Source organism: Poecilia reticulata, linkage group LG1, assembly GCF_000633615.1.
Source record: "Poecilia reticulata strain Guanapo linkage group LG1, Guppy_female_1.0+MT, whole genome shotgun sequence".
In the NCBI taxonomy this organism is placed as follows: Eukaryota; Metazoa; Chordata; class Actinopteri; order Cyprinodontiformes; family Poeciliidae; genus Poecilia; species Poecilia reticulata.
In genome coordinates, this window is record NC_024331.1 from 22,363,324 (window position 1) to 22,386,558 (window position 23,235).

Genomic DNA, 23,235 nt, shown 5'->3' on the forward strand with positions numbered 1-23,235 from the left:
TCATGGTCTCTGCCATCATTCTGTGTACCTATACATCTGTCTAGTACACAAGAGAAATATGTTGGGTAGCTCATTGTTTCACCTGCTGCTCTTGCAGTGATAAAGCACCAACAGACCAGCTACTGTAACTCTATGATGGTGTCTAGACAGTTTGGTCCACTTTCATAAAGCAGTGAAAGTGTATCAGGCCAAATGAATTTGTTAAGCTTTTATACATTACCCACTCAATCGAATAAAAATCCCCTGGTGTGAAAACAACCTGAGATTTCAGAACCTATGGCGCTCAAGAAGGCGTTGGTCGCATTAGAACCTCAAAAAAACCAATTTAAAGCCCCTCTAATTGATTTTTCAACAAACATTTTCAAATCCATCTTTTTTTTTTTTGTTTCTTACAATTTAACAGTGAGTGAAGAACCTGAAACTACCAAAGTAGGAAATGGCAAAGGCATGAAATTCCTAATATCAGCTGAAATGTAACTCTGTTTTGTTGTAGCTAAAATTAACAGTTTACATTCTTCCTTAAAAATCTATATTAAATGGTTTTGTGCACAGTTTCTTTTTATTTAGACTTCATTTTAAACACCTCACTCATTCTCAGAGTCGCTTCTTAGTGCAATAACAACTTCCTCATCTAAAAGTGCTGAGCTTAGTGGACAGATAAAAATCATATTTTTTAATTTTCCGCCAGTCACTGATTTGGACTCGAGAAGCTGAAAATCATCCACTGATTTTTTTTTTGGTGCAGCTCCAGTCTGCTTTCAGCCACAATTGTTAAAAATGAAGAAAAATATACCAACTAACAAGGGGTGGGTGGAAAAAGGCTCTCTTGATCGAATTTATATAATATGCTTAAAAATATTAATGTTAATGTTCTTATTCTGCATTTTATCACATAAATTATATTAAGCATTTCATAAAGTCTCACATGGTTTTCTATAAAAGATATCAAATATTGCCGATAAATCACAGAAATCTTTCCACCTATAATGGCACCCTAATGTAAAACCGGTTTCATAATAACTTCAACGTCAGAGGATTTGGTTATGAAAATATGCTCTTCAGACTCGGTAATACATTATTTGTGCACCACTTTTTCTGTGGTGACTGATCTAAAATGAGAACAGGAAGCAAATAAGAAAAAATGGTCATAGTTATGTTCTGATTGTGCATTTGAAGCATGCTCACCCACCTCAACTGGGAAAGACCCGAGGCAATAAAACCGGCTGCTCCAATGCTGAGAGAGGGAGGGAGTGGGAGGCCAAGCCCAAACAGATGAGCCTTATCTGGGCAGAGCATGTGTGAGAAGCCCTTCCACCCCCATCTGTCCTGGAGCTCTGGCTTGTCTGTCTTCCTTTCAGCTTTGAAAACATATACTCTTGAGCACGTCCAAACCCACAGTACCACACATTCATCAATGCAAACACGCACGCGCGCGCACACACACACACACACACACACACACACACACACACACACATTCACTGTGCTGTAAATAAAATAAAAAAAACTTGGGGGAAAAAAATAAAAAAACAAAAACAGAATGTGCAAAAGCACAGATATGCACTTTTTGCTCCCAGTCTCCTTCGCACATTCATAAAAGCACAAGCTCTGCCAAGCCAGTACAGCCACCGAGAAAGTGGAAGTCTTTGTGCGTTTATCTGCAAAATGCCTCAGTTTTAGTCCCTTGCAATAAAGTTAAAGCGCATCAGACCATTAAAGCCGTCTGTCCTTTAAAGACTGAGGTTGATAAACACATGTTAGAAGCTTCTCTTTACTGTTTGTCCCCATCCCATTGGAACTAAGATGTGTGAAAAAAAAAAAGACTTTCATTTAAACGGGTTTGTGCCGTGTGTGATGTCGGGTTGGGGTTTTACGACTGCAAGGGTCGTCCTCATAAAGTAATCTCCCTCAGAAAATCTGCTGCGATACTTTCTTTCTGTGAGGATTCTGCTTTTTTTTTCCTCCCTTTGACTTCTTCTTTGCTTTAAACTGTAAATTGTCATCAGAAATCTCTAAAGGATTCTCGTCTCCCACCTCGGCAGAATCGGGTCATGGCTCAACGCGCAACGTACATTTCTGAACGCATGTCTTTGCGTGTGCTTTGGTGTTTTGCCGTATGCATGCATGTTTGAGCTGTGACTCAGTGATTTTTGGGATTATGGTATTAGGCCCTAGATGAGCGGGCCTGATCCCAAATCAAACACACACTGACGGTCTCCCACATCACACACACTCACACACAATCCCCTGCAGGACAGGCAGCGTCAGCCGAGTCTTACGCAGAGAGAGCCTTAAAGTCGTACTGCCGTTGTAGGCGAAACATCCACAGTATACTCAGATTAGGCCCATGATCGTCTTAGCTTGTATTATAAAACAAGACGACGGAACAATCCAAGACCAGAGGACACTGGGCCTTGTGAAAACATTAATCCCAAGAACTTATATGATTTTCAACCTTTATTACTTTGACATAAACCATCTCAGAGTGGTGGACTTTAATAATCCATTTCATTTTTTTCCCCTGTCATATAGCTTAATAATAAGAATAATTGATGTTCACTGGGATGTTTGCATCAAGAACCACAATTGTTTTTTTAATCAGCTGCTTTTTAAAAACTTGCATGATGTAGTGATTGCACTCGATATTAATTGAATGAACACTATGGTTCTTTTTTTATTATTTTAGAAATGTACACTCACCAGCCATTTATTATGAACACCTGTCCAGTTGTATTTTAACATAAATATTGAATCAGCCAATCAGATTCTCAGCCCTCCCTACGTCTGAGTTTTTAAGAAGTAACTTGTTATTTTTTTACTCACAATGATTTATAGAGAAATTTAAGAAAATAGAAAATATCCAGTGAGCCACAATTGTGTGGGTGAAAATGGCTTATTGATGACAAAGTTGATGAGGAGAATTGGTAGACTGGTTCAAGGAAACAATAACAAATTCTTACAACCAAGCTATGCAGAATATCATCATCTCTGCAACACCAGGTGCCATTCCCGTTAGCTGTCAGACAAAAACAAACTGGAAAAATGTTACCTGCTTCGATGAAATTTGACTTTAGCTGCAACATTCAGATGGTCAGATCATATTTTGGACTCAGATCAGTATATCTGATTTTCTGAACATGTCAGTGAGTTGTTCACTGTGCGTCATTGTTCTTCACCATCACCAGATCTTAGTGTTATAAGTCAAATAATCACTAACCAGTTTAGAACAATCCAGTTCAGATTTGATAAGTCTAAATATTTTTAACTTGAGATGATCAAAGTAGTCCAGACATCCTTAATGTTAACCGATTGGAAAACATATACTTTGTTTTTTTATCTGGTCTTTCATTGTTTTGTTTTCCTACTGAACATCCACAATATTGTCACACAAACAATTTTAAACTATAAGAATTTTGTAATTTTTCATGGGTCTTTCCCTTAATTCCCCAGAATCCTGATGATTTCCTTTGTGTTCTTGTTGTCCAGGTGTCCCTGGCAGCGACTACATCAATGCGAACTACATTGATGGCTACCGCCGTCAAAATGCCTACATAGCCACTCAAGGCCCTCTTCCAGAGACCTTTGGGGATTTCTGGAGGATGGTCTGGGAGCAGCACACAGCCAACATCGTCATGATGACCAAGCTGGAGGAGAAGTCACGGGTGAGACGATGTGGTGTAATTACGCTGGAGTATAAGACAGCTATAAGCACGGTAGAATAACGACAATTCAACATGCTCGGGTTTACCACTAGTGGAAAATAAAAAGGTCAAGGAAGCTCACACACTGTGGAAGTGTAGTTAACTGCTTAAGGCCCAATAAATAAAGTGAATAACGCATTAGAATGTATGTCTAGAATGATTAATGGTGGCACTGGAAGCGACTTGGAGTCAGACTGGGAAGAAAAAAAAGTTTATCATGAAGGAATTTTATAAAGTTACATAAAATATTTAAAATTATTAGATTCTGTCACACACTAACAAGTTGCATCTGCAAGTTGACAGATTTATAAAGTTAGTGCATAGTAAATTAAGTTTTCTATCTGCATATAGAGACAGGGTGTGTCATAGACTAGTAGGCAATCATAGGAATGTACTTCATTAGGTTGTTGGGTGTTTTCTTATCAATTGAAAGATCAACAAAATATTGCTTTCCACTTCACACGTATGTGAAGTGGAAAGAAAATGATAAGTAAAGAAAATGACAAATAAAAAGCTGGAAAGTGTGGCATACATTTGTATTCACGCCTCCTCACTCTGATACCCCTGAAGAAATCTTGCAGAACCAATTCAGAAGTCACGAGTTGTGGACAGCAGAGTAGTTAGTCTTTTGTTACAAAGATTTCCCCTCATCAAAGAGTGCTAAGAAGAAAACTGTTGATGAAAGAAAACCATGACTTAAAGTTTGCCACAAACCATCCATGGGTCAGGTCAAACATATTTTAAAAAAAAGCATTTCTTTGGTCAGAAGAGACTGAAACTCAACTTTTAGACCTATATGTAAAACGCATCATGCTGTGGGGATCCTGTTCATTTGCAGGAAATGAAAAGGTAAGCAAGAGTCAATATGAAGGTGGATGGAGCTAAAATACAAGAAAATCCTGAACGGAAACCTGAGAGAGGCAGCAAAAAAGCCAGGAGTTGAGCAGAATCTCCCTTTTCAGCGGGAAAATGAGCTCAGTCACACAGTAAAAGCTAAAATGGAATTTTAGAAAATGTCCTAGTTAAAGTCTAAACCTAAAAGCTTCTGAGAATCTGTGGCAAGACTTGAAAACTCTGTCTTTCAAATGCTCTCAACCCAGTTTGATTTGAGCTTGTGTTTCCGTGCATGAAGAATTTATTAAAAATGTCTTGATTGTGCAAAGGTGGTACCGACGTACCCCAAAAGACTTGCACCTGAATTTTAAGCAAAGGGTGCTTCTACAAAAGTATTGATTGAGGGCAGCTCCACATTTTTTTTAATGTTTGTTGGAAATACAGTGTCAATCATGTATCCTTTTCATCCCCCTTCAGTCTATTTGTATTACATTAAAACTTGTGCTTCTCTCATGACTAGAGTTAAAGGGGTACGAACACGTTTCCAAGGCTCTGCGAATAATCATTAGTTTTAAATCATTTTGTTTGGCTTAAAGCAGCGAGCAGCACAAGGCCACATGCAGTGGATCAGAACAGAATAGAGCAGAACAGAATATGTTGGTGAGCAAGGCCGAAAGGGGATTACAGACACAGCTAAACTGCGGCCGGTGATGAATTAGAAAGTCTTTTGGTTCCGAGGCATTTTGCTGTTAACTGAATGTGCGCTTGAGTGAAAAACCAGTATAATGAGAATGTCATGTAAGAGTAAAATGAACAAGAATGGCTCGAGGTATGAATCATGATTAAGTGCTAACCAATTATGTCCAGAGTCCTTTTCAGAAAACGATCCTTTCTCCCCGTCTGTGCTTCTTCTCCTACTAACCTATGCTTTGTGTTAAAACTCTGTTTCCGTTTCAACCTTTTCCAACTGTCTCTGTTGTGTCTCTCTGACCCTCAGATGCCCTCTTATTTCTTCTCTAAGGCAAGATCTCTCTTTCACTCCTTTTCTAATCCTCCCCTTTTTAATGCACCCTAATCCCTTTGCCCCTTTGTTCCCCGTGTTTGGTTTGTTTTCTCGGCTGTATTAAGTGATAATGCAGACTCATTTACCAAAACACAACATGTTCTGAAACGGGTTTTACTACAGCCACTGCAGGTCAGAGACAGTGCACATGAATGTGTAGAGTTTGCATGATCACAACACTTTTTCTTTTTTGTCTCCCACCATTAAAAAGAAGAGTGGCTTATTAGTCATTACATAAAATCTTAGTTAACATCTGAGGCTAAAGATTAATGAAGATTTTTTTTTTTTATCTGTGTTATTAAGGTCCTGAAGGGACATCTTTTAATTTGGACATATTTGCCTCTTTCCTTTCTTCCTAGCCCTGGACGACTGTATATGTCTGAGTAGCGAGCTGCTCATTTGAGAAAACCATTTGATCTTATTAATACCTCTCAATGTTACGCAGTCTTGTATTTACCCATTAAGTATAAAGATGATCACAGATGGTTCCACCGTGGGAATCTTGCCAGAGCCCTTCCTCCTAGCGCAAATCAAGCCACAGTCACGCTGTTGGGCCATAAATCTGTGGTTAATATAGTCATCACACCAGTTTCCTTTTTTATTCTGCCCTCTTTATTCGCTGGCAGCACTCTCAGCCCCCCCTACGTGTACAACCATTTGTGTCCCTGCAGTGTCTCAAGGTCTGGTGGGAAAACAACAGTTGGAAAGCTGTAATTACAGCCTGAACATCCCAGGCCAAAAAGCATAATCCTCAGTTTGGAGCAGTGGAATGCAGAGCAAACTGAGCCGTCTTTGATGTGAGGACTGGAGGGATCAGCACATAACGTTTGGTTTGGCCTTGTTCTGCCAAGGCCCGCCGCCCCCCCACCAAACCCCCACCAACCTCTTTTATCTCCTCTGGGATTTTCTTTTCTTCCCTTCTCTTTAGTCTCTGAAGCCGAGTTGCAGAACTACAAATATGACCGCCCTAGACCAAGAAATTCCAGGTGCTTTGGTGGTTGTGGCATGCCATGAGATTCCTCTGTAGGTATTTGTGATGGAGCACAGGGGAACACGCATAGCCAAGTCTCGTCCTGGGCATTTTTACAACCAATAAGTGGTTCCGTTGGAGGATTCGTCAGCGGGTGGCCATTTTCTCTCTACTTTCTTCCTCTCGCTGTGACTGTTCGCTGCACACGCTCACTAAAACCCTTCTGCCGCCACACTGGTCTGATTCTGTGTGCATATATCTGTCTGAATTATTTAAAATCTCAAACTGATCTACTTCATCACTGTCTTCTCTTTTTTTCACTTCTTTTTGCACTTGTGCCCTCTTCTGTGTTTTTTTCTATAGAAATGTACACATGTGAAATAAACAACCTCTGCATCTCACAAGTCCTCGTTTTCTCCTTTGTAGGTGAAATGTGATCAGTACTGGCCAACACGTGGCACAGAGACCTACGGTCTCATCCAGATCACTCTACTGGACACAGTGGAGCTGGCCACCTACTCTATGAGGACCTTCGCGCTTTACAAGGTAGCATGCGAAACAGCAATGCCTCTTTTTCAAAATCAAGTGTGCACGTTTTTTTTGTGAAGAGAGATGCTCCTCAACTCGGCTGATACTGATTTCAGCTGATTCCAAATTATTTTATTATTTTTTATGTAAAAATAAATTATTTGATCAATTGATCAAAATTAACACATTGAAGTCCCGGCAACTCTGATTTCAGACATTTTTGAAATGGTAATTAGAAATGGGTGAGTTTTTAGATTGCTTAAATTGTTCAAATTACCATGTAATAAATTTGGTAACTGCATGACATTGTTCAGGCAGTTTTGTTTGTTTCTCAAAACCTAAAGTAATCCAGCAAAGACACTCAGATCTGGGAATAACTGTTAACCATGAACACAGGCATCTATTAACAAAAAAAAGATAAGAAAATAAAATTTAAATACAAAAAGCTAAATCCCAAACTGATCTTACACCCAGGGGTCATGACAGGTAGCAATAAATTTGTCTGAACTTACTTTTTTCAAGTAATTTGTAAATATTCTTTCTACATTTAAATATTCAGGAGGATAACGTTTTTTGTTTTTTTTTTATCTTGATGATTTTAAAATAATGTACTAAAAGAATAACTGTATCTTAATCGGTGTTTGATCTGCCCTCTCTGCTCCTGCAGAGCGGCTCTAATGAGAAGCGTGAGGTTCGTCACTTCCAGTTCACAGCCTGGCCAGACCACGGGGTCCCCGAACATCCCACCCCGTTCCTGGCCTTCCTTCGCCGGGTCAAAGCCTGCAACCCCCCAGACGCTGGACCAATGATTGTGCATTGCAGGTGTGTCTGATTTTCTATAATATTGTCTCATCAGCCACGGAAGTGCGTTTATGCCTATTCAGTGAATGCAAAAGGGAAACAAACCCGATCCTCAAGATGTTTTTGAGGGGGCAGTTTGGGGTTTTAGTTTGTGAAAATCAGCCAGAGTTGGAGAGCACTTGTTTAAAATTTTTTAGACAGCCTGGAATTACCTGCCAATATGCAAACCCCAGACCACCATGACTGGCTTAGGCTCCCGGATTCCTTTCTTAACAAAATTCACCATCTCAAACATTTCCCATGATTACTTTCCAGTGTTGAAAATTGGCCATTCATGCTGCCGGAGAAGCCGGGTTCGTAAGTTTACATTTAAATGAGTTGCTGTCTAAGCAGCGGGAGGCTCATTTGCTGGATGGAAGAAGATTCTGAAAACGTGTCATTACTGTCACGGCACAGTGTCGAGCTCCAGAGTTGGAAAGAAACAGCTATTTGCTTTTACCAGTGAGCGAGAGAGAGAGCGAGCGAGGGGAGGAAAAAAAGATAGAGCTGAGTGGGGAAAATATGGAGCAGAAGCTCTCAGGAGGAGGAATTAGTGGAGTATGGACGTGGAGGAAGAAAGGGGGGGGAATCGGACACAATGATTGAGAGAAAGTGGTACCAAGGGGAGTGGAAGTTAGAGGGGGAGATTTGTGCAGAATGGGAGAGAAGGTGAAGCAAAATCCTGGACGCAGTGAATGAAAATGATGAATTAAAGAATCACGGAGATGGAGAGAAAATGGAGTGTAAAAAAAAAAAAGCAAAAATGTGTGAGTGAAAAAGTGGCAGTGCTGGCGTTCGAGTTTTGGACGGGTACTTAGGGCGAAGATAAAGAGGCAGGGGGATGAGGGCAGGAGGCTGGCAGGAGAGGAGCTCTTCCTAATCTTCTGTCGCAGTCAGATGGAGTATCCAGCAGGATTATCAGTCAAATTTAATTATCTCGGCAAGACTCCATCATGATGGGCCTTAACACATCAACCGGCCTCGACGGGCCCGATCTCGTTCCACCTGAACAACACGCACATGCAGAGTAATATTAATGTAATCATATAAAGGGTTCTGTATTCGCTTGCAGAAACCTGCTCAGTCAGGTCGTCTCGCCGTTTAGGTACCAGCGCAGCAGAAACGTGAAGTGTTTGGGTCGGCAGCTAAATGTATTAAATTTCTGGATTATATGTTGATAGGGGTGATATGATCATGATGCTGACTCACTGCTGATTTCGATTTTTTTACATGCCATGTTGGTACTGTCGCCAGTTGGCGCCATTGCCGTGTTTTGCTTCATTTAGGCGCCAAATACCGGAGCTTTCCAAGCTCAGATTTAGTGCTTACATTGGTCTCATCCAACCTAGGTGAGACAATCACATCACCATCTGTCGGTCCATTTATTCGTTTGTTTATTTATTTATTATCGTTGTAGCGCCGGCGTGGGCCGAACCGGGTGCTTCATCGTCATCGACGGCATGACAGAGCGCATCAAGCAGGAGAAGACTGTCGACATTTACGGCCACGTCACGCTGATGCGCTCTCAGAGGAACTACATGGTCCAGACGGAAGACCAGTACATCTTCATCCACGATGCTTTGCTGGAGGCCGTGACGTGCGGGAACACCGAGGTCCCCGCCAGAAATCTGTACTCCTACATCCAGAGGCTGACACAAATTGAGCCGGGAGAGAACGTCACTGGCATGGAGGTGGAGTTCAAGGTAAGGACAAATACATGCACCACCGAAGAATTTATTAGATGTAAGATGATTTATTAGATTTATTAGATGTGTTTGTTTTATACAACAAATAAAACAAACATGACATGTACTAGCTTTGGTAGAAGCGACCTATAAAGAATCTGAAAAAATCACCTTAAATGTTAGGGAAAATAAACCACCAAACGTCTAATAAGAAAAAAAGTGTGTATAAAAAAAATAAGTTAGGAACATTAACAAATGAGAAAGATTAAATAACTTAATAAATTGTATATAAAATTGTATTAAGATAGAAAATGGAAAAAATAAATAAATAATGAAATAAAAAATGAAACATAGTAATGCAAAAATACTGGAAATAAAATGAGAAATTAAATAACAGTGTGAATGTATGAATGTTTAATTCATACTATTGGAAATGATAAATAATTTATGTCACACCGTGTAGTCAGATAAATTGGGAAATGTCTTTTTTTTGGGATGCAAATCAAGCCATTTATTTATTTTTTTCTATATTTATTGATACTTTTGGCAGGATTCGTCCTCATAGGAATGTTTTGACTGTCAACCTCTAAGCTTCTTTCCTGTCTTAGTATGTTTTACTAGTTTTTATCGTTTCAGTTCACCTTAAAGACGTTGTTATATGAATTAAGGTTGAAGCTCAAGGAGGCTGCTGGTTTGCAGCTCTTCATTATGAGACTTAAGACATCTGCTGGTGCTACCAGAGAGGATGGTTCCTCTGAAACTAGGGGAGCACATGTTTTTGGGTTTTTTTAATACAAAGTTGTACTTTTGTAAACTTTGAGTAAAACGTTTATAAAAGAACTTTTGCTGACTTATGGAGGTGGTTTAAACACAGAAAACACCAGCAGAAAACAGTTGCGCTGAAGCCGTTTTACTCTTTTAGCTTTTTTACTCTGATATCCACGTCATCTGATAAGATATCTGCAGGCCTAACTGATCTGGCTTTCTCAGGTATACATAAAGCAAAAGCAGGTGGTTCAGATTTTTCCAGGAAACGTTTTACGTCTGCTCAAACGCTCAGAGGGCAAAGTCAACATAAAGCAACGCCGCATAGTCTCCTTCCATGAAATGGCCCAACATTCCCCCCTTAATAGCAGTGGTCTCCTTCCAAAAGACAGCGAATAGGAACCAAAACGCCAGGATCGTCTCTTTCGTTGCGTTTCATCTTGGTGGAACACCCACGGGACGTCGCGGGTTGCCGTCTGAAGCGCCCACCACTAGAAAAACACTACAAAGCGTGGGGGATTTCTCATGGATGATGGGTGTCACATCCAAACGCATAAAAATCAAAGAAAAGCTGAAGCATGTGTGCGAGAAAATCAACAAATGCGGTTCCGCGGCTCCACGTTTAAGGCGGCGTGTTTTTTTTCCCCTCGCTCAACATTTTCAAAGCCGATATTGGCATGTGTCAAATGGAGTGGTAAAGACGTCGTGTTTGTTTGCTGATAAAACAGAATCAAAGTCAGCGCAGGCGGCGTGAAGAGTTGCTGTTGTTGATGCTGGAAAGCCGGTTCGCAGCCGTAGCCGGATGACTGGTGGAGCTGTGGTCAGGGGGGGGATTTTCTGTCTCAACTCGTCTGTGAGAAAACAAGGTAGAGCTGGTTCTTTCGCAGCCGCTCACTTAACCGGACCCCATTGTTCCGCCAGCGTCTGCGGTTTCTCCCTCGGCCCGTTTTTCTGTTGTTCTGTCTCCCATTTAAAAGCCATGTCATCCAATAGCCGAGGGTCAGGGGAGTATTCCCCGTGTCTGCACATGTACTTACATAAAATCATGGTTTGATTTTTAAAAAAAGGAAGAAAAAAAAGACGTTGTCTTTATTTTTCTTCCTCAGGGTGAGGGTCTTTTCTTTTATTTTTCTACTTTTTTTCCCCCTTCCGGTGCTGGTTCATGTGTGGTTCACATATGTGAGCTGAGACAGTGTGGGGCCTTGTGGTTTCCTGCACCCCAACTCTTTATTTTCTCCTCCTCTTATTCGTCTCATTATATTCGCCCCTTTCCATTCCTGAACCGCTGCCCCGATCCCTTGGAGTCGCCCCCGCTTTGTTTATTCAATTTAAGACGTCTGGCTAAATATCCTGAGGCCTGTCTGGTTTAGCCAATCTTCCTGTTTTACTTGTGCAGGTCGCCAGAGGATGTCCAGACCTTGTGTTGAATCCATTTCAATACGCTCCTTGAATTTGCTTACACTTTTTTTCCCCCTTCGGTTGACCCACAGCGTTACTTCACAGACTCTTATTTTGAAAAGTTATCAAAAGTGTGTAATTTTGCAATGATGTAATATACATATGATGGATATTGTGTTTGCTTCCAGCGTCTGGCCAGTGCCAAGGCCCATACGTCTCGGTTTGTGAGTGCCAATCTGCCATGCAACAAGTTCAAGAACCGACTGGTGAACATTATGCCCTATGAGACGACGCGCGTGTGTCTGCAGCCAATCAGAGGGGTGGAAGGGTCTGACTACATAAACGCCAGCTTCATCGATGGATACAGGTGGGTATTCTTGAAATTGCTGTTGCTTTGTTTGAAGGGTGCGCTACACATTTATCATGCACTTTTGTTTGCAGGCAACAACGGGCCTACATAGCAACCCAGGGCCCACTGGCTGAGACCACAGAGGACTACTGGAGAATGCTGTGGGAACACAACTCCACTATAGTTGTCATGCTGACCAAACTGAGAGAAATGGGACGGGTACGTCAAAGACTAACATGCATGGTGGAAGTTTTTTTTTATTTTTTATGCCACAACCATAAAATGGACAACTATTAGTCATATCCTCTGTAAATCTGTTCCTTATGGGAGAAAGTTGAAAGAAGTTACATATGTAGTTTGCCACAAAGCATCGGATGAAATCATAATTGAACTTTTTGCTCCACATACAAATCTCTGTGTGGTAGCAAAGTAACACCATACATCACCCTGAACACCCTAAACCTACTGAGAGATACCATCATGCTGTCAGGAGGCTTTCCTTCAGCAGGGACATGGAAACTGGCTGGAGTTGAGGAGAAAATGGGTGGAGCTAATTACAGCGCAATCATGAGAAATATAAAAGAACACATAGAGGTTCATCTTCCAGTGCAGTGTGAATGTGTTAGAAGTGTCTAGCCCTAATTCCAAGAGAGAATATCTGAGGAGACTTGAAAGTGGCTCTTCACTCTCTGATTTGACTAAGCTTGAGCTATTTTGTTATAAACAATGGGTAAAAAAAAGGAGTCTTTAAATCTGCAAAGCTGTTAAACATGTGTCCCAAAAGACTTGATTGACTGGATTTGTAATTTAAGCAAAAGTTGCTTCTGTAAAGCAGTATTGACTCAGACAGTAAAATACAAATTCAGATTTTCCTTTGTTGGTATTATGCTCAATTATGTACCACTTTTTGGTCTATCACAAGCAATGACAGCAAAATACTTAGTTTGTTGTAATGCAGAGGTGACAAAGGCCAGTGCTTAATCAATGTCCTGGTCTAACACAACTGAGTCAAATAACCCAATTTGCTCCTTAGCATTTACAGAAGTTCTGCTAATGGCCTCATTACTTAATTCAGGTTTGTTGAAGCAGAGACACTTCTAAAGGTTGCTGGACACCGACTCTCAAATACTGGACTTGTAAAAAATGTGGAAAAAGTTGAAGAGCTCTGAGCACTTTTGCACAGCACTGTACAATTGAGATTTGCTCATGATAAAAAGTCCACAATTGTTATGCTTTTAAAGTGACACCCTGAAACTTGATGTGACGATCTGAAGATAATGATTTGTGTTGTCCTCTGCAGGAGAAGTGTCACCAGTACTGGCCAGCAGAGAGATCAGCTAGGTACCAGTACTTTGTGGTTGATCCCATGGCTGAATATAACATGCCTCAGTACATCCTCCGAGAGTTCAAAGTGACTGATGCCCGAGTGAGTCTTCTGTTTGCTTCTATGCATTCGTGCTGGTGTAGTGTTTTGATTTATGCACAAAGACAAGAAAACCCCCCCAAACCACTTACTTTCTTCATTCAGGACGGCCAATCAAGGACGGTTCGTCAGTTCCAGTTTACTGATTGGCCAGAGCAAGGAGTGCCAAAATCGGGAGAAGGATTCATTGATTTTATTGGCCAAGTTCACAAAACTAAAGAACAATTTGGCCAGGATGGGCCAATTACTGTGCACTGCAGGTAGGAGTGTTTTTCTTGTTGTTTTTATTTGTACCTCAAGTCCCTATTGAAATATTTGTCTAGTCCTACATATTTCTAAGCATAAGAAATGGCCAGCAATGCACACCGTGGCATTTGGAGGAAAATGGAGAAACTCTGAAGCCTGTAAATACCAGATGTGAAGTACATGAAGGGTGGTTGTTTGCTGCACGAGGGACTGGTGCAGTTCACAAAATAGATGGCATCGTAGGGAAAGACGATCTGTACACATTGACACATCACAAAACGTCACCCAGGACTTTAGAGCTTGACATAAAAATGTCTTTCAATATACAGTCACTTCAAGCATTCTGTCAAATTGGTTGATCAGAACTGGGAAGATGTGTGCAAACAACACAGCCTACAAACATGACTCTGTTACATGCATTCTATTAGGAACAATATTCAAAACTTAGAGCAAAATACTGTAAAAGAGATAACCAAAAAACGTTACCCAAGTCATACAGTGCTAAGGAAATGTCCGTAAGTAACTAAGTATTGTAAACGTCTTCATACATCCTTTTAGCATTTAGTAAATCTGAATAATGTTTGTAATCCCATTTCATGTAAAAAATAAAATTAAATTAAATATTAAAGTCATATTGTGAAAAGCAAGTTAAATATTTTACATTGTATGCAAATAGTTTTTTTTTTACCAACTGTTTGAAATTAAGAGTAAGTGTCCCTTATTTGAAAAAGTGATTTGCTACCTTGAACCACAATGATTTAAGAGGCACATCCAGTTTAGTTCTCTTTAAAGCGGACTGACTGATAAAATAGAAACCATTTCTACAAAAATTCATATCTAACTGGTTCCCCATCTTCCAACAGTGCTGGAGTCGGGAGGACCGGCGTGTTCATCACCCTGAGCATCGTCCTGGAGAGGATGAGGTACGAAGGGGTGGTGGACATCTTCCAGACGGTCAAGATGCTGCGCACACAGAGACCTGCCACCGTTCAAACAGAGGTGAGATTATAATATCTAATTTGACATTAAAAAAACATCAATACATCTTTTTTATGTTTCATTCTTAATCCATGTTTTCTTTTCCCTCCCACCAGGATCAGTACCAGTTCTGCTACCGGGCCAGTCTCGAGTACCTGGGAAGCTTCGATCACTATGCAACATAAACCCAGTTGCTGTCTAGTCTCGCCCCATTCAGCCGACTGCTCCCTTTTTGTAGTGCCACACACAACCTGAATACATGCACTTGGCTGGAATGTGTGCGTGAAGATTTTGCCACCACCTACAGAGTCTAAACGGGGGCGGCAGACCACCGGCTTATCCGCCCCGTACCCAGAAACAGCACTTCTAACTGAGCCATAGCGATCCTGCTCGACCCCCGGGGGGTGAGGGTGGGAGACTCGTTTCGCCCTCCCCCTGCTCCTCCACCCAGTCCAAACACAAACACACCTGTGGGTCAGTCTGAAGAAGCAGCTTCAACCACTGTTCCAAAACAAAATACTTTATCAAATATAGATTTTTTTTTTTTTGTTATGATGATGATGATGATGAATACGTTTTGGTTCCAGTGCTTCTGTGAGCACCCAGATTGCTTTGTGTTGTTTTCGGTGTGGAACTCTCACCTCGTCCACCACCAGTGTAGCATCACTAAACTGAAAAAAAAAAGGCAGGACCAAGCGGCGGGAAAAAGTTGGAAATTTTTCTATCATGAGGAGCGCCAGGTCGAAGTCCGCGCATCCACCCGATGGAATCCTCCTGGGTTTTTACGCACCAGAGAATTGCCAACAGAAAGAACTGAGGACACAGAGCACACAGTATTAAAAAGACAAAGAACACGTACTTTAAAAAGGAGCACCGAGGAGTATTTTTCTTTCTTTTTTTTCTTTTTTCTTTTTTTTAGTTCTGGATCATGTTGGAAACAGACTTTTGTTTCCTGCGAATGAAAAGAGGACATTTCTACAGTAATAAGCACCACCAGTTCAACCTTATTACGCTTCACCATTTCAAATAAGGGAAGAGAGGTTTAAACTGCAAAGCAAAACATTAATTTAGTTTTTTAGAAAGATATATGACTATTTAGTTTTTTTAAAAAACAAAATGGCACATTCTGTTATTGTTTTTATCTTTTTTTTTAGCATTTTTGTCCCCACTGACTACAAAAAGCAAGGTTTGAAAGCTGTTGCCATGTTTTTTTAAAGTGTACAATCAAATCCAGCGTGGAGGATGTTCACCGTTTGGCGACAAACGCCACCTTCGAGTGTCACTGTCACTTACTCTCCACCTCCTATCTTTGTGAAAACACTCGTGCCCAGCGGCTTAATATCTCAGCACACGCCTGTCTTGCCTAGCAGAGCAAGGAGACGTGAGGACGCGGAAAGTACCACTGAGTTGTGCGTTTTTGCTCATTTGAAGCCACCTAAATCACAAAAAGTGCAGAAAGCATGTACAGAAGGCAAGATACGACGGGGAGGGGAGAAATCAACTATTTATGTGTCCAAATAAGCTTTCACAGAGATTTCTTTACCAGAGAGCGAGAAAAGGATGCAGGGGGTCTAGGTTTTTGGGGGGAAGGGGACAAATTTCTCACTGGAATGCTCACCGTAGACTTTTCTCTCTGTCTGATTCAGTGTGCAATAAGTAGATGTATTATATATTTTTGTGTCGAGTCACTTAACTGCAGTTATACGCCATGATGAGGACGATGTTGATAAAAAGGTGTGTCGTTTACTCCAGATACAAGATGTTTTACACTCGATTTGGTTCAGTGTGTCCGGACAGACCGTCACGACTCCGGAGGTCACGTCGAAGCGAACGAAATGATCAAAGTCACATTTCAAATAGCATCTATTGAGTATTTTTGATTTTAGATTTATAGTGCCTTATATTACACGCCTATTTTGATAAAGTTACTTTAAATGATTTTTTTTTTGTGTGTGTGTGTGTGTGTATATTTTATGTACGTATGCTTGTGTGTATGTGATCTGAGTGTTTGTGCTCATGATTTTTGTTCCGGTATGTGAAAGTAATTTTTTTTTCTTTTTTTTTTTTTTTTTGTAATGTTCAGTTTTTTTGGTCGTGAAAATGTCAAACTGAAGGTTCCATGTGGGTTAGATGGTCTTTGCTTCGAACCCAGCAGCTGCTTCAGCATTGCTCTTTTTATTCAATGAGTTATTTTTTACGACTCAGTTACAGGAGTTTTATCTGGATGAACTGATCATTTAGGCAAAATAAAGTCTAAGCTGTTGCTTGCAAGAGTTTTATGTACAGCTCTTTGCAAAAGTATTCCCTCCGTTAAGGTTTTTTAAATCGTCACATTGTAATTCGCAAATCTCAGTGTATGTTCTTAGGGTTTTAATGTGTAAGTCGTGCGCATTTGTGAAGTGGAAAGAAAATCACACAATTTACTTTTTTTTTTTATGCAAATAAAAATCTGAAAAGTGTGTACTGTATTTGTTTTCAGCTTCTGTTAATCAACTTTTTCTGTGGTTGCGACTTTTGAGCTTTTGGTCTCTAGCAGCTTGGTACGTCAAGGGACTAAAATATGTTCCCATTCTCGTTTGCAAAAATAGCTCGAGCTCTGTGAGACTGAATGGAGAGGAATTGTAAACTTCTATTTCAGGTATGATAGAGATTCTCATGTAGATCTATTCCCTCAGCATGACCCTACCGCCGCCTTGATTCACAGTCGGGATAGAGCATTCAAAACGATGTGCAGTGTTAGCACTACATGACACAGAATACTTTCAAAATCTGACATTAATCTCATCTTTTTTTTCTTTTGCATTTTTATTAATTTCCAAAGATGAAACCAGCTTTTTCTCAACTGTTCTCCTCTTCTCGCTACATTTCTATAAAAGTCAAACTTGTGGACAGCTAATAATTGCTCCATCAAGAGATTCTCCCACCGTGTCTGTTTAGTACTTTCCTCACTTACCTGTCAGTTTGGGAAGACAGCCATCACTTTAGGTTTCAGTCATAGATTGGAGATGTTCTACGCTTGGGACATTTTTTTTTTTTTTTAAACGTCTCCTCAACTTCCTACCTGACCTGTCTGCTATGTTTCTTGGTCTTCATGATGATGCCTGTTCTCCGACGTTCTCTGACGAATCTCTTTTGCCTTCACTTTAGTCATTCTGAGATTAAATTACACACATATGGACTTTATTTAATAACTCGGTTACTTCTGGTGGCAGTGGGTATCTGTGGATTCAAGTATCAGTGTAATGGGGGCTGAATATGCACATGCACACACTTTTTAGAACTGTTAAAAATGAAAGTCACGTATCATTTTTCTTCCACTTCACAATTATGCATTGTTGGTCTACATCAAGGTTTGTGGTGGTACTGCGACAAAATGTGAACATCTGTAAGGAGTACGAATGCTTTTGCAAGGCAGCGTGCACAACTCTTCACAGGGAGAGTTCGGTTTGCCTGACAGAACGGTTTGGCCGCACAACGGCTCCGACAAGCCAGAATTGCTCAGCTATGCAGTAATCTACAACAAGATGAACAACAGAGGAGCTCTCTGTCAGTAAGAACAAAATTGACACCATCGTAGCTCACCTGTGTAACCCACCTGAAACCATTCACCTGAAGTCAGTCAGCCTCCTCATCTGTGTCCCTCAATCCACTCTTCCGTCCCCCATGTCTGTGTTTTTATCCAATAAGGACGAAGGCAAAGAGAAGTTCAGGTGCTACCAACACAGAACAGATGTAGTCACATTTTTTTATATATATATCTCCATCAACGCTTGACCGCACAAGAGACGGTCAAAAGTTTTCCACCATCTAGCGGTGACTCTGTTGTCTTTTTTTTAATTATTATTTCATATGCATGGTACCACTTCTGAGATGCCCCCTATTGGTCACACCGCTTAAGGGAAGACTTGCACTTTCTCTCTTTGTACTATGCACTACTAAGATCTCTAACAGCCCCTCCCACTACGGATTCCCCCCACACCCCCGCCCCAAAAGGAGACTTACTTGAACTCTTTAAAGTGGATTGTGTAATGCTCACACGGTTGTGTATATGTAAATAACACAAAACACAGAGAGTAATTGAGATGCATCGCTAAACGGAGAGATAAATTAAAGTTAAAGAGAGACATTTATGAGATATAAAGAGTGATATCAAAGTTGCACCTGAAATCACGGTTTTACGGCACAGCTGTATCGTGCAATACGCCACTTTGTGGATTTGTTATCCCACAAACAAGAAGTTTCACTAAAAGCTTGTTCTAAATACCCCTTCCCTCCCCCCGTTCCTTCAAATGTGTCATGTAGATGGATAAAACTGAAGTTTATAAATTGTATAAAATGAACGTACGATGTGTTGCTTGGGTCAGTTACCACCAATTGGTCTGTACATGTAAAACTTTTTATTTTATTTTATTTTTTTCATTTTGTTACGGGCTCTGAGTCAACAAGTGCTTTTTTTTATTTTCCTATGTTGGTTCTCAGAGCGTGTGGAAAACACAAAAACCCAGTCTGTATGGATTTCTGTTCAATATTGACACAGGTTTCATTTGTTACAAATAAACTCAAGTGAAATGACTGGTGTTGGTGTGATTTTTGTTTTAGCAGCAACGTGACAGTTTTAAAAAGTAATTTTTGGGGAAATGCGTATTACGGTCAGTTTGACAGCTACAGAGCTTGTTATGTAGAAAATTGGAGGTGAAAAATGATCCTGCAGAACAAATCTTTATATTCTTCTAAATACAAGTGCAATGTCATAAAATATTATTACAATTGGAACATTTCCGAACATTTTGACTTTTGTAGCATTTTAGATATAAAGATTTATATATGATAACGAGCAAGAATGCCACGTTATTTTTGAGACTGATTTAAGTGAACTGTTTTTTTTCTGTTTTAAAAAACAAAACAGGAATTGGGTGCTCAGGTTTGCTGTTTTTTTTATTCTGACCATAAAATACGTCTCCAGCTTGTTGGTGATGCGAGCTGCAAATTTAATTTGAAGTCTTGATTCCATACTACCACTTTTTTCTTGGTCAACAACAAAAAAAGATTACAGAAATGTGACACAGACGTTTTTATTTCCCTCCAGTTTGTGAGAACTCAAAGTCACTTAGAGTATAAGACCTAAGAAATCAGATGTTTGCAAAGTCAAGACATCATCATCTAGGTTTAGACTTGTTTTAAAACACCTATTTTTAATCTTATAGTGTATGGGGAATTGTCTTCCCAATCATTGTTCTGATATTTACCAAACACAAATAATTTAGTTACTGCTAAGTCAGACAGTGAGGAGAAAACAGTTGCCTTCTCACACAATGTATGAGAATATTTAGCTTCAACTGTGCATTTGAGCATATCTGTGCATATAACTTTGAAACTTTGTGGATGAAAAAAATCAACTCTATAGTCTAATCTGTGAGCTCAGTTGTATGTTGGATTTTTAGTGGGCTGCGAAAAGAGCAAGTTCAAATTTATGATGAAAACACCCCCAAAATAGTGGAGACTTTCCTGCCAGTAATGAGTTTGTTTAAGCTTTATTTTTCTTAAATTGTAGGACATTATGATTAAGGCCTGTTAGCAAAATGCTGAAAGCTTAAACACAGGAGAGTTAGCGATCAGAACCCTGAGAATATGGTCAGAGAATAGGTTTTATGCCTATAATAGCAACCTCTTATTTGAGCTCCTGATTATTTTCACTCCAGCAGCAAGTTTCCAGGCATATTTGCAGCTCATTTCACTTTACAACGCGCCAAGCGAAAACAGAGTCATGAAAAATTCACAGTGGAGTCTCAGATGTCAGTGTTCGTGATGTGCTGACGAGAAGAATTTCTGATCTTTTCCTTTAAACGACAACCTTGTGAGAGGTTCATACTGCGACATAGAATAAGTCTTTGGAAATGTGGGGGGAGAGTCTGAAAATCAAAGCTGTCTTTGTTATATGAAGGATAGATCCTATTATAATTGGCAATAAGTAAAAAAATAATAATATTGCATCCAAAAAAATAGTAACCTTCCCAATTTATTTGATTATACAGTGCAACATATTCAATTAACATTATCACTATTTAATTTCCAATCTTATTTTCTTTAATTAATTATTTTCTGTTTTTATTTCTTTCTTTTTTTTTCACTTTTTTTTTTTTCGTGTGTTCAGTTTCCCTGAACAGAAACTGATGGGAAATAGAACAACAGGGAACATGTTAAATAGAAAACTACTGTTTTAATAACGGGGTCAAAACACAAAAATAGTCTTTTCTTTTGCTGCTTATTTTGGCATTCAAATGCAAAGTTATGGTGTTGTGCTCAAGGTAATAACATCTGATTTTAAAATGACCGGTAGAATCTGCCAAGATAGTTAGGTGGTTTTTAGTAAGTGAGTAAAAAAAATAAAAAAAATACCTTAACTTTATGTTTTAGTAGTGTAAATATAGCCCTGTAGAAAAGTTTACTGTGACTTTCTGGTCACAAAGCGATGTCTCCAAGTTTAATGACAATCTGTCTCAATACTACAGAGAGCCTTCCTGCAGAAAAGACTATTAACTATTTATTTACTTTGTTTCTCACTTGACATCTTTTTTCCAATATAACATGCATAACATGCAAAGGCACTCATCTCAAAGCTCTAATTTACACAAAAATTCAAATACGTCACGAACAACCAAAACTTTACAAGAAGGTTGCCAGATATGTTTTAACAGACTGTTTATTGAGTGACGCGAACCTTGTAAAAATGTATTTTCTTATGCTGAAACTGTAAATATTGGATGAATGAAGGAGAGCTTTCGAACGGCAGACTTTCATCACGCAGGATGCCACTTAGTTTATGTCCTTGAACGAATCTATTATCACCGACCAGGAAACAATAAACCGAAACCATACAACAGCAACTCAGAGTAAAGGTGATGATGAGAGAGCTTGATCCAAACACTGCACAGCTTCATGCTTTACTCTCTTTCGTTATTTTGCATTTTTTTTCCCCTTTGCCAATTGTAAAATGCCTTCGAAAAGCTAATTATATCCCCTCATTTTCACTCTCTTTCTTGTTATTTCAGAGTTTACTATCCAGCATTTGACTTGATGTTGGGAAGTTTAATGAGCATTCCTGCCTCACAGGGCCTCAAGTCCTGCAGTTCTTTCAGTCTCGTTAAATCCACATTAGGAAACAGATTCGGGCTGTGGTGGAGAGCTGAAACTAATGCTCACTTATGTTTGACTTTTTATTGTTAAATTACAGCAAAATGGCTCCCAGTGATTCCACAGAGCTGCAGAGGGAGAGTCTTTAGTCCAACTTCAAAGAAAAACATCTAGCTAAACGAATGTGTCTCGGCTGCATGCTCAGGTCATATTCAGTAAACTTGAATGTGCATTACAATGACCCTTGTCACTTTTGAAGATAATATTTTGAAATTAATCTTTAAGTAGGTTTTAAACAAGCTTTTCTTAAGCCTAAATTGATGTATTGAAAATGTTCATCTCAGAAGTTATTTTATCATCAGGGGTTATAAAGTCATAATTTAATAAAGACTTAGAAACATCAGTCTGTTCGGAATTAATCGACATGATTCATTCAGTGAATATGGTCTTGGAATAAATGAACTTTTCAATAAAATGATCTATGTGTATATATATATATATAAAGTATGTATATTTACAGACCACTGCAGAATGATCAGTTTCTGATTTTACTTTTTATAGGTTAATGTTTGAGTAAAATGAACATTGTTCTTTTAGTCTATGAACTACTGACATCACTTAATTTTTTTCCAGCTCTCTCTCTCTCTCTCTATATATATATATATATATATATATATATTTATATGTAAGTTCTTATCTAGTTAGATAGGAATTTTATTGAAAAGTTCATTTATCTGGATTTTTCTTGAAGTCTTGAGGAAAATCCAGATGCTTGTTGGCAAATAAGATCTGGCCTCTTTGAGTCCTTTTGCTCAGCAGACGTTTTTACCTTTGAATTCGTCCCACTGACGCCAGTTTTGACCAGTTTCTGTCATGAATTGTGAAGACTGACCTCTTCTTAAGTAAGGGAGGTCTGCAGAGCTCTAGATGTTGTTCTGGGTTCTCCTCCCTAGATGAGTTATGATGCATACATAATTTTGGTCATTTTATACGCAATAAAACCAAAAACGTAATCGAGCCAGTTAGGCAGTGACCCATAACTTATTTCCTCATTGGTAAAATGTTATTGCCGCAAATTTTCATGACATCATTGGCAATTAACTACATTATGGTTGAGCATTAAAAGTCCTTTGAAAATGCCATAAATGCAGAAGGCAATATTATACATACATAAACAGAACTGCATTTCTTTGACATTTTCTTTTCCTGCAGTTTGCTCATAGACAGAAACAGATGATGACTTAGTTAGAATCTTCAGTTATTCAAGAATATTTACTATGCTTGTAGAAAATATTTACTCGGTTCAAACATTGTTTGTTAGCTG

General features: G+C 39.4%; 1 protein-coding gene across 20 annotated transcripts in view; it reads left to right on the top strand.

The window, feature by feature from the left end:
• ptprdb (protein tyrosine phosphatase receptor type Db) overlaps window positions 1-19,352 on the top strand; it is a 203,019-nt gene extending 183,667 nt beyond the window's left edge. For 12 of the 20 annotated variants that reach the window (XM_008416472.2, XM_008416463.2, XM_008416530.2 and 9 more), the window contains 11 exons: window positions 3,487-3,662; window positions 5,533-5,556; window positions 6,995-7,114; window positions 7,764-7,918; window positions 9,354-9,639; window positions 11,973-12,151; window positions 12,226-12,352; window positions 13,434-13,559; window positions 13,662-13,816; window positions 14,666-14,801; window positions 14,897-19,352. In XM_008416472.2, coding sequence (XP_008414694.1) covers window positions 3,487-3,662; window positions 5,533-5,556; window positions 6,995-7,114; window positions 7,764-7,918; window positions 9,354-9,639; window positions 11,973-12,151; window positions 12,226-12,352; window positions 13,434-13,559; window positions 13,662-13,816; window positions 14,666-14,801; window positions 14,897-14,965 — 1,553 coding nt within the window. In that variant the 3' untranslated portion in view covers window positions 14,966-19,352. The remainder of the gene's footprint in view (window positions 1-3,486; window positions 3,663-5,532; window positions 5,557-6,994; window positions 7,115-7,763; window positions 7,919-9,353; window positions 9,640-11,972; window positions 12,152-12,225; window positions 12,353-13,433; window positions 13,560-13,661; window positions 13,817-14,665; window positions 14,802-14,896) is intronic. The other 8 variants (XM_008416509.2, XM_008416539.2, XM_008416548.2 and 5 more) reach the window with 1 other exon arrangement.
• The last annotated feature ends 3,883 nt before the right edge of the window (window positions 19,353-23,235 follow it).